At 47.2% G+C, this 11,595-nt stretch overlaps 1 protein-coding gene across 1 annotated transcript; it reads left to right on the forward strand.

Moving 5' to 3' along the window:
• Window positions 1–3,846: 3,846 nt before the first annotated feature.
• Pmar_PMAR012422 (sodium/calcium exchanger, putative) lies at window positions 3,847–7,963 on the forward strand (the record flags this gene model as incomplete). Its single annotated transcript, XM_002787600.1, has 22 exons — window positions 3,847–4,153; window positions 4,203–4,367; window positions 4,417–4,580; window positions 4,628–4,721; window positions 4,765–4,990; window positions 5,038–5,102; window positions 5,151–5,192; window positions 5,241–5,272; window positions 5,316–5,356; window positions 5,401–5,470; window positions 5,515–5,589; window positions 5,770–5,858; window positions 5,922–6,278; window positions 6,330–6,379; window positions 6,427–6,552; window positions 6,600–6,685; window positions 6,729–6,852; window positions 6,900–6,995; window positions 7,040–7,127; window positions 7,174–7,274; window positions 7,542–7,729; window positions 7,859–7,963. 22 exons carry the CDS (start codon window positions 3,847–3,849, stop codon window positions 7,961–7,963), a joined length of 2,691 nt encoding a protein of 896 aa, XP_002787646.1.
• Between the last annotated feature and the right edge of the window lie 3,632 nt (window positions 7,964–11,595).

An 11,595-nucleotide genomic window follows, 5' to 3' on the forward strand; every position in this document is an offset into this window, starting at 1 on the left:
CTGAAACGAGTGAAGAGTATTCGCATCCATATTATAGTCATAGTATTATGTCACGATGTTTCATGTAAGTCGAAAGTCAACGAAAGTCCCATGGTCATCTGTCGGAAATGATCTGATATGATGAACAACTCATCATGAACTTGAATATCACCTTCAAAAGTCTCGAATCGAGACTCTAACCAAAAACTGCCAAGTTGACGCGACCGTCATCCGCGGAATTCTGTCATGCCATGAAAATCAGCAAACATGTTTCGGCGACAATTTACGGCGAATACTGGTTATAAGCTGAATACGCACAAGTTTTAGGCAAATCATGCGTGTACAAGAGCTTTCACCTATTAAATTAATTTGTTGGCAAATTCTGAATGACCCCATTTTCGACGATAAATTCGCTGATTCCTGGTTTAGTTTGGCTGCGTTGAAAGTATTCGCCTAACAGTGCCAAAATTATGGTCCTATCCTGCACAGAAACGGATTTGGACTACCCCTTGTAGGCAAATTACATGCTATGAAGGTGGTTTGCGCGTACGGGCGAGCGAATTCGAAAGTTTGGTGAACGGTCATACCAAAAATTTCGTCGAAACCTGTTCGCTACAGATACCAATGCGCTGTAATTCCGTCTGCGAGGGGGTTATAAAGGATTTTGCCGACTAGTCGTTTGACCATTCGGTTACAGGTTTCGCCAAGTTTGGCGAGTTGGCGAAACCTGGTGCTCCGCCAGGGGCATCCTGGTGAAGCAAAGAATCTACTTGACGCTCTCGTTTATGCTAACGCTATCTCTACGCCGATTTACTCTGTTCGAACATACTTGCAGAACGGTTCAAGACAGATCTCCGGGGAGTTGATACTTGGTGAAGAGGTCGGAAGGTCTACAGGTGAAAGACAGAGGGGAGTCGGTTGGTTCAACTTCGCACCCCGGGCAGTTCATAGTCAGTCGCTTCCTAGCGTGGAAGTCGACTATGTGGGGTTGTCTAGCACACGAGGAAAGCCACTGAATGTTGTGGAATATTCGCATCAGTACCATAAACCAGTAACGACTCCCCTCGACACGGGATCAGATGCCGTATTCCTTCCGCTCCCAACAATACTCGATGATATGGTTCAAGTTTTGAGGTCGAATCTTAGAGAGAAAGGATATGCAGAGGATAAGGTCTCCAACAAGTATCTCCTGAAGGGCGGTAAACTTGCCATTTATAAGTCTATTATAGACTCTTTGCCCATCATAAGCATGCGCATGAGAGATCGCGAGAGAAGTACCATGCTAGAGCTCCATCCGAGACAGTACTGTAGAGATACAGCACTGCCTAGTTCATGCCAAGTCGCCGTGAGCTCTGCTGCGGTGTCGTCCTTGGGAACTCCGTTTTTCTTGACATATACCACACAGTTCGACTTCATACGAAACGGAATACGTTTGTTCAGAAATTGACGGATTGAAAGACCATGGTAGTTACCGTAATGCTGTGATGCTTTTGATGGTTATCTTAATGATGTGATGTATTTGATGGTTATATTAATGCTGTGATGTTCTTGATAGGCATCATAATGCTGCGATGTTTATGATAGTTGTCTTAATACTGTCATGTTTATGGATACCGCGTGTGATGCGTATTAGTCCTATCACAACAACGAACGTTCCCCTGGAGTTGTCGAACAACCTGAGGAACGTTCGTGGGAGCACACCATCAACGTAAATGAGATCGTTAGCTCTCTATAGGACTGGAGCAATGGAGTATCGATTCCACCACCTAAGTCGCGGATAATGTGATATCTCTGACGGCAACAACTCACTTCTGATCTCGTAGACTTGGACAATGAGGCTGTCAACATGTCAACCACGCTGTTGCGTTTCGTGTTTTGAGCACCGATACACAAGTACCAAGCACAGCAACTCCCTGTTTTCACCTCGGGAGCAACAACTTTCTCAGGTTGTAGAGCAACCGAGGGATTATTCAATTTACGTTCGTCCACTACTGCTCGTGCCTGATATCATGTCGAAGAGAGCACTACCAAGAGCGTACCTAGTGGGAGGCACGAGTAGCCAGGCTGTCGAAGCAACGGTTCACCAGTCGACACTCTTAGCCTCGTTGAGGGTGAGGCGAGGGTTGCTGCAGAGATTGCGGACCTCCTCGGTTTCCCTAGGAATTAAATACCGACCATGATTGAATCTAGTCGATTACGAGTTCTTGCCGTCCTCGGTTCCCGGGGCAAACCCTACAGAGTCCAACATAAGGTCGCTTTCTGACGGCGCAGTGCTATGAACGACAGAGGGTGATCGAGAAGCGTGGATGGCGTGGTATCGCGCTCCTTACCGGAGTAGGCACGTTCCCTCCAGTGTTGAACTTCAAGAGTTGAAGTACTCGAATATGGCCGCGTGATTGTACTTGGTATCGGATCGCAATACTGTTTTCGGAGATATTCCCAGATGAATCCAAGGGGAACCATAATGGCCATTCAGTTAGCCGTTTGAGATGCCTACCATATGAGCTTTAGCGTGAAAGAACTTTAGACTACACCTTTTCCCAATCTATTCTAAGATTTGCCACACAGCGCACCCTGAACTTCTTTCGCCCGCAAGCGAAGGCAGAGCTTAGCTATCTGGTCGGACTTCGTCAGGCAAGCTGATGAAGGGGTTAAGTTTAAGTTGATTAACATACATTTTATTCAGTGTATTCGTTTTCCTAATGTCATCGAGGCTTGAGTACAATTCTGCTCGAGGAAAATCGCGAGACTTTGGACAAAACTAGCAGCTCGCGTCACTTCGCTCCGGGGAATCTGTAGCTCCTCCGCAGGGGAGGTTGTAGCGCATTCTCTGCATGATTTTTACACTTAGTTATGAAGGTAAAGCGTGGACTCCACAGTGTGAAGTGATAGTTGGAGGTTTCGTTTGGGTACTCCCATACGACCACCAAATGGATGTAAATTTGTACGAACTGCGTGAGTACACAAATTGGAGTGATGGGAGGCATTTAGAATTAATAAGTGTGAAGCAACGCATGAGAGGGACACATGCTGAGAGTAGAAGAGCATGTAATGAGAATTTGTGGAAGAAATTTGAAAATGTGAGATTTTGACGCACGATTGTAGCCGAGTAGCATTAAAGTATTAATGAGTTCCAGTGGAACTGTTCCACGACTTGTGCCGCACAAGTTGTGCGAATCCGTTGATTCGTTGTCGAACGTGGTAGCCTTCCGCGCGCCACAAAATTATCGGGAATGAATTTTCGCATTCTGGAATCTCGCTTTCTGGAACGTGTTTCAGAATGCATTCTGAAGTTTTCTGAACACGTTCGGAATCTATTCTGGGACTCTTTCCAGAATGTGTTTGGGAGCTGTTCTCTGAACGCGATTTTGGTGTTTTGCATTCTGGAATGTGTTCTGAGTTTCGGAATTTGTTCTCTGAACACCCCGACTGCATTTTCACTGATTCGTGCAATATGCATGAAAAGATGATTCACTTTACCACGCGCCACGAAAAAGTTGTTGTCGTTCGAGTTTCCAGAGATGAGTTGTCTTGTGTGATGCTTGAGCGATGGGAATAAGCCAGTTCATGAGTCTACTACGCCCTAGGGTGCTTTGTTGGTCGAAACTGGTCTTGTTTTTGGTGAATTTGAATTTTTTCGTTTCCGAAATCATAAATTTCATTTACGAATTTGAACTTTGAGTTTCGAGCGATCTTCGGAATTCGGAATTTGAACTTTCAATTCGTGAAAAAACTCTTGCGGACTCTACGGAAACAGAAGTGTTTGATCCTTTCGGTCTGTTCTTTCTTCCGCTGAATTCGATACGCCATGCGCTGATAGGGTGTACGGCATTTGGGGTGTATGGGAGACGGCATGTGTTGTAGTTGATGATTGGCCTCTCTTTGTGGGGCGTCGACTCTCCCCGCTCATTAGCCACGCCCGTGATAGAGCAGCCTATCCCGATATGCGAGCACGGTGGATCTGGACTGGTACTGGAAGACCGTCTTATGGGGTATGTTGAAGGGAGTCATCCTCAGATACTGCCTTTGTTTGGGGACTCCGAACAGGACTGGCCCAACGGCCTCAGGGTGGTACTCTATTTCCTTGGCCTTTGTTGGTGCTTTGTGGGCGTGGCTATTATCAGCGACTTCTTCATGGGGGCGATAGAGAAAATAACTTCTAAGAAAAAAAGAGGTAGATTCTCTCGCGCCCGTCACCGACTCCCATACCATCTTTCTCTCAGCTCGCCTTACAATCCAAGGCGAGACCAAGTTGGTGACTGTACGAGTATGGAACGACACTGTGGCGAATCTCACTTTGATGGCACTTGGCTCGAGCGCCCCCGAGATATTGCTCTCTATCATAGAGCTATTCAGTCAAGATATGTACTCGGGACACTTGGGGCCCAGTAGGCTGTCACAGTTGGTCCTCGTGAGGGGGATCTCATCATGGCTTAGGTACCATCGTAGGATCAGCAGCGTTCAACCTTCTGGTCATCTCGGCGGTATGTATTATGGCTATCCCGGATGGTCAAGTGAGAGCTATCAACGATATTGGCGTATTTGTGGTTACTGCTGGCTGCAGTATATTTGCATATATATGGCTTCTCTTAGTACTGCAGGTAACGCAGTGTTTGCTCGCTTCATACCTCGCTGAGATACGCCTCAGGTGTCTTCGCCGGACGTAGTAGACATATGGGAAGCGGTGGTCACTTTGGTGCTTTTCCCTGCCCTTGTGGTCATGGCATTTGCTGCTGATAAAGGTAGTACAATGCAGGATCGTTCAGGGTTGTTGGCTTGCTCTAGGTATGTTCTCGATCAAGACAAATGTAGCAAGTGCGCACCGTGACCATATCGTGGGTCTAGAGGATCTCAGTCCGGACGAGCTAGTGGATTTGATGGCTGAGGTGACCAGGAGGAGACGCTTACAGGAGAGGTGTCCATCTCAGATTCGTCAACGACATGGTTCAAGTCTCACTGACGATGCCGTAATGAGAATTATTCAGGCAGAGAGACCTCCGAGGACCACTCGGTAGGTCTCCCGTGTTTCTATGGAGAAATCACAATCATGTCCTGTAGGGCTCAACATAGGATCCAGGCTAGTCGGATGTTGACGAGGAGGTCGGGTGCGTCGAAGAGATCCTGTAACCAATAGGCTTGTTCCATCGTTTATGTTGATCTCTCTTACTCAGCTGTGTGGAATTCTCTCCCGGCTCATCTGGTGGCCCTCAAAGGTGATAAGGCGGTATAATCGTCCGGTTTCCTGATCAAGATTGGTTCAGATACGGTTGAGGCGGACGAAGAGGCTGTTCGAGTAAGTGTTACGGAATGTTGAGGCAAGCCATGTCTGATGTCAGTCCGAATCCACTATTCCTGTGATTAACTTCAAGTGCTCGAGGTAGTACATCTCGAGGAGTTCTGATATGAGGTTGTTGGATCTAGGTTCGCTGTGATGGAGGGGGCTGGGAGAATAGTGTTGCCGTTGGTTACCTCTCGCCCTTTGGAGCGAGATGTAGTATTGGGATCAGATTATCGTGATGAAATTCGTCTCTTAAGGTCGTAGTGAGATATGAAACCCTACAGGGAACTGCGACCGCTGGGGAGGACTATGTACCTGTCATCGATGGGAAGGTAGTCCGGGAAGTCTGAGTAGTGGAATACTGTTGGTTACTACTCATGATAAATTCGGGGTAGGGATGCTGTTCGCCGTGGAATTTTCTGCAATCAGTTTAGTGATGATTACCACACGTTTGGAAGATCCTACGATTTTGTCGGTCATTGGGAGTAGTGGAGACTCTGTGTGTTCTACAGATCACTATTCGAGCTGGGGAGTCGTCAAGTGATGAGGTGACCATCGCCATTATGGATGACGATATAGTGGAAGAGGATGAGAACTTCTGGTGAGCTTATTAGCCGGTTGGAAGCACCCCCTTGTCATTCTAACTGGTGCTGTTCATCTGTAGGGTTCGCGTGACACATGTTTCGGAGGGTGCGGTGATTGGGAAGCTGTCCGTAGCCGAAGTGACGATCATCGATGATGATGAGATTGGGGAGTTAGTCTTGGAGAAAGAGGAGTTAGTAGTGGAAGGGGATGTGAGTCCTTCTCCTTGGCCTGTTGTCGACCCCAGTGAGGCCCGTCTATGGCAGGAAGCTCAAGTCACAGTCCTTCGAACCAAAGGATGCAGCGGTGAAGTGAGGGTACTGTATAGGACAGAGTCTGGTAACGCGGTGGCTCCTAATGATTATATCCACACTGAGGGAGAGCTAATAATGGACCATAATCAGGCTGCTGGAGTTATAAAGATTCCTCTTCGCTCCACGTAAATGCCGGACAGGCCGTCATGATGATATTCAATCTGTGGAATTATCAGGTCTACTCGAACGCCCCATTTCCGGCTCATATTATCAAAACCTTCTGGAGGTGATTTCCTGTTGTGCTCTGCTGTGTCTCATGTGAAGGTGTTTTAGGTGCGAAGTTCTGTTCGAAAACGGATGGCGGTCATGATTCGCTCATCTGCACTATTTGGATCAAACCCAAGTCGGGCATAAGTCAGGGCCGTACGACGGTTACAGACCTCCTCAATGTCCACTGGGGTGATATTACTATCGCGACTTTTTGCGACGAGATGTCGTCCTGATAGGCAAGATGAGTCTTGGAGCGACGAACTGGCGAGAACAGTTCAATGAAGCTCTGTGGGTGAACGGTAGCAGGGAAGAACAGTCTGAGGTGAGGTTTGGTGGACACTGGGGTTGACGATTTGGTACTGCAGGCTGGCGTCGGGGACTGGGTTATGCACGTTATTACCTTCCCTTGGAAGATAGTCTTCGCCTTTTGCCCTCCACTTGAGTACGCGGACGGTTGGCTGACGTTCTTCATCAGTCTATCCATGATTGGTAGGAGATGTTCTACGGATAGTCGAATTTTGAGGTGCGCGGTTCAGGTGGTGTAACGGCGATCATAGCAGATATGGCGTCTCTCCTGGGATGTACGATGGACATTCCTGATTCTGTTACCGCCATAACATTGGTTGCTCTAGGTAAACAAGCCTAGCTGTGCATCTTATTTTAAATCCTAATTCAGGTACTTCTCTTCCTGATACATTCGCATCAAGGTTAGCAGCTATGCAGGATCCTTATGCAGATGCTTCTATTGGGAATGTCACGGGAAGGTGAGTCATGCTAGTCGTTGAGAGTGGCCTTAACTTTAGTTTTCAGCAACTCTGTCAACGTGTTCCTTGGTCTCGGTTTACCCTGGGTGATTGGGTCTCTGTATTGGAGTGCTAAAGGGGCTACACAGGAGTGGATAGCGAGAGTTGGTGAGTAGTTGGCGAAGCCTGTATTGACAATAGTTGGCTTCGTGAGTTTCTTTGTTTGTGGGAGTTCAAGGGAATAGCAGTAGCAGTGGGTGTGCTCAAGTTCGACTCGCGGGTTGGAGGGGATTCGTATAAAAATCAATCATATTGCGGCTATATCAAATCTCCAGTGGACATATTTGCGTGAGAGTCTTCGCTCGATTTGCGTACTGTTCAGTATTCTTTTCCGTATCTGTTCAGTTCTCACAGCTAATTTCTCACCTTTTGTAGGTTTGGACATTTACACCAAGTATCCAGATGGTGGTTTCGTGGTGGAAGCTGGTGATCTCAGCTTCTCTGTCATGATATTCACCATTTGCGCATTCTTATGCCTGACTGTATTAGTCGCGCGGCGAGCCAAGTACGGGGGCGAGCTTGGGGGAACTAAACATGGCAAGCGGATAAGTGCTGCTATCTTGGTGACTCTTTGGATTGTTTATATATGTATCAGCTCAGCTAAAAGTATGTCCAGTAGATCAGCCGATTAATTGGCGGTCTTTATGAATATTATCAATGCAGCATGTCCAAGAGCTTTTGCCATGATATAGACGTATGCATTAGAGGTTGACGTTACTTCCAACGGTGTCGCGTTGAACAGTAACCTTCATCTTAATTACAGGGATGCCTCCGATGTAGACCGTGGTGAATATTGAGTCATGTTGGGATGTATCACCGGTGGGCATTCCATTGGGGTCCACCCTGTATTCAGACCATAGTACGGTACAAGCTTCTCGAGGCGGGGTGGCTATGCCACAACTGCGAGATATGTCTTGGTTGTTTCTTTTTTTCCGGATGGGGCGGCTATGCCACAGCGGCGAGATATGTCTTGGTTGTTTCTTTTTTACGGTGCGGGGTGGCTATGCCACAACCGCAAGATATGTCTTGGTTGTTTCTTTTTTCCGGATGGGGTGGCTATGCCACAACCGCAAGATATGTCTTGGTTGTTTCTTTTTTCCGGATGGGGTGGCTATGCCACAACCGCAAGATATGTCTTGGTTGTGTCTTTTTTCCGGATGGGGTGGCTATGCCACAACCGCAAGATATGTCTTGGTTGTTTCTTTTTTACGGTGTGGGGTGGCTATGCCACAACCGCAAGACATGTCTTGGCTGTTTCTTTTTTTCGGATGGGGTGGCTATGCCACAACTGCGAGATATGTCGTAGTACGATCAAATTTACGGTGCGGGGTGGCTATGCCACCACCCCAAGATATGCCCGAGCATCATCACTTTCCCGGCGAGGGGCGGCTATGCCACCACCCCAAGTTATGCCTTGGTACCATCTAATTTTTCGGAAGGGGTAGCTGTGCCACCTCCCCAAGATATGCCTTGGTACTATCACTATTCTCGAGCGGGGTGACTTAGCGAAGTGACTGCAGCTTCGACAAACTGCGTAAGTTAACTTGCTGTGATGGCTGTTCTGAACTCTGCTGTAATGAGACCATTCCGTTGGAGGGGCAGATATGCCATTTGACGACAATCCATGTGTATGAATGTCCAAGGTGGACTATCAGTTAGCGCCACACATCAATGTATCGAGTCGCAGTGTCAAACAGATTATGGTATATTGTCTAACTTGGGTGCATATTGTCAAACTGAATACGGTATATTGTCAAACTGGGGTGCATATTGTCAAACTCAATATGGTATATTCTCAAACTTGGGTGCATATTGTCAAACTGGTTATGGTATATTGTCTAACTTGGGTGCATATTGTCAAACTGAATACGGTATATTGTCAAACTTGGGTGCATGTCGTCAAAATTCTTGCCTGCTCATTTATCAAAGTTGCAAGGATACAAAATGGCGAGGTCTTCTTCTGATGCTTCTCGGCCGTTCTAGTGTTCATTGTACGTGATTCGCTCCACCCCGACCGTTCACCTCTCACCTCACTCGTGGGCTGAATTTTCGCAGAGACGGAGCCGCATCCTTGTTTTCAGATTTAGTCTAATAGATTTTACTCCATATGTTACAAGAGGATTTCGAGTCGTCGATCCAGCAACTTACATGATTGGGGAGCAGTGGGTCAATTCCAGTCCCTCCTCTATCAAGTCAGCTACTATTCTAATACTCTTCCGGTTCCATCATCTCCTACAGCTTTTTGACCTTCCCTTCGCTTACACAGAGGGAACGAACGATGCACAAAGGGACACTCAGGAGCTTCGTCCTGGTATCCAGTGTTGACGAGAAGTTGCAGTCAATCCCGAAGCCGTGGTATCCGGCGGTGGACTCTTTCAGAGGAGGCACTATACCAATCGTTGTTATATTCCACTCGATTTGGGTTATTATTATGCTCAAAGTCCTTCCTGATTTTCTAGCTATGTGGGGCTATAATTTACTGGTTACCAACTCCTTGTATTTCGCAGCATTCTACAGCGTGTTATCCTCAGAGGATAATCCTCTTGGCTATATTTCACCCCTCTCATTCACCCATGCATCCAATACTTACTGTAAGACTACCAGCTGCACTAAGACGTCGTATAATAGGCTCTGCATCTTCAGATTCGCTATCGTCACTATGCTATGCATTCACATACTCTGTTGGGAATCAGAGAGATTCGGAGTATGTATGTTGATGCTATTTGTTGGGCTATCCTCGGCGATGGTCCACGAGGATCGAGTTGAATGGGGAAGCGTCACTGTAAGGACGCTGAAGCTAGGAACAGCAGCGGGGACTATAAGCGCTACAACGTGTGGTGGTCATAGGATTTGGACCTAAGTATGGAAACGTTAGCCATTTTGAAGTGTTATATTTGCTCATTGCGGGGCGAACGCAAGCGGAGCTATACACTGCACCTCGGGCCATTTCGGTCGTGCGCGCGTGAATGAAAGTTGTTTCTCCTCAATCAGAAAGAGTCTGAACATGACGCAGGAAACAATCGAAAGCTAGATAGACGTGTATACTTCCAGTTAGGCACTGAGCTCAACCCAGTAAGGTGACCGTGATATTCTTGGCTCGTAGAATTTATTACCCCAGTAAAGCCGTTGGTCATTCGGATCAACCGCGCTTAGATAAGTATGTTACGAAGGCCGTGGAATATGCTAGTCTTATGGTTCGTTCTAGAGTTACATGTACAGGCAGCTCTATTGGTGGTAGCTGCGTGAATCTAACTGATTAATCAATGCCGTGTTCATCTCACTCATGCGATGAACATCTCCAGGGTTTCGTTCTATGCAGACATTCATCAGAGTAGCGCATGACACAAATACATAATATATGTGAATACCCCCCTGGTGTCCATGTTTGATTATATGGCATACGCCTTGTCGCATGCCCGAACTAATATAGAGGCTGGCGCCTCGTAGGTCGAAGCTATACTCATTCGACCAGCGCGATTGATTTTATCGAACTATCCACGCCACGGAGAAGCGGTGTGCACTTGTATTCCCGACGAACGCCAGGCGTCACACCTAAGGCATGTGTGACGCCAAGCCTTCGTCGTGCGGTTGGCGTAAAGTCGATGGTGATGCTTATCTCCTGTCTCTGCCCCTTTCATTTGCCCTCGGGTTCATCCTTTCCAGCAGTTACGCCTTACGACAGTTTTTAATCCTACATGTCACAACATGACTCGGAGTTCGCCGATCCAACGACTTACATGATTGAGGAGACGTGGGTCAATTTCAGTCTCCCCTCTATCAAATCAGCTACTGTTTTGATACTCCTCGGTTTAGTCATCTCCTGCAGCCTTTGCGTCACCCATTTCCTAACACAGAGGGAGCGAGCGATACACAAAGGGACACTCGTGGGCTTCACCCCGGTATCCAATGCTGATGAGAAGTTGCAGCCAACCTCAAAGCCCCGGTATCCGGCGGTGGACTACTTCAGAGGGTTGAATGTCGTATTCGTCGTTATATTTCATCTGATGTGGGCCCTGGGAGTCTGTAAGATGATCCCCAATCAACCTCGTATTTACCAATACAATCTACCTATAACGGGTTACCTATGCTTCGCAGCAATTTATAGTACTTCATTCGTTTGGGGGAATCTGACTCGTCCGATTCACCCATACATCCAGTACTTCATGTGAGACTGCAGCTATAGTAGAACGCTGTATAAGGAGCGCTTTACCTCTCAGATTCTCTCTTACCTGTACTTTGTGCATCTACATAGTGTGCTGGGAAACCGAGAGATCCGGCGTATGCATAATAATGCTGTGTGTTGGACTGTCCTTAGCGATAGTCCACGAGGACCGAATCAAATGGAGAAACGTCATTGTAAGGACGCTGAAGCTAGGAGCAGCAGCAGGAGCTATAAGCGCTATAACGTAATAATATTCTTGGGGAAGAG

The sequence above is a fragment of the Perkinsus marinus genome (assembly GCF_000006405.1).
Source record: "Perkinsus marinus ATCC 50983 genomic scaffold scf_1104296929318, whole genome shotgun sequence".
NCBI classification, from domain to species: domain Eukaryota; phylum Perkinsozoa; order Perkinsida; family Perkinsidae; genus Perkinsus; species Perkinsus marinus.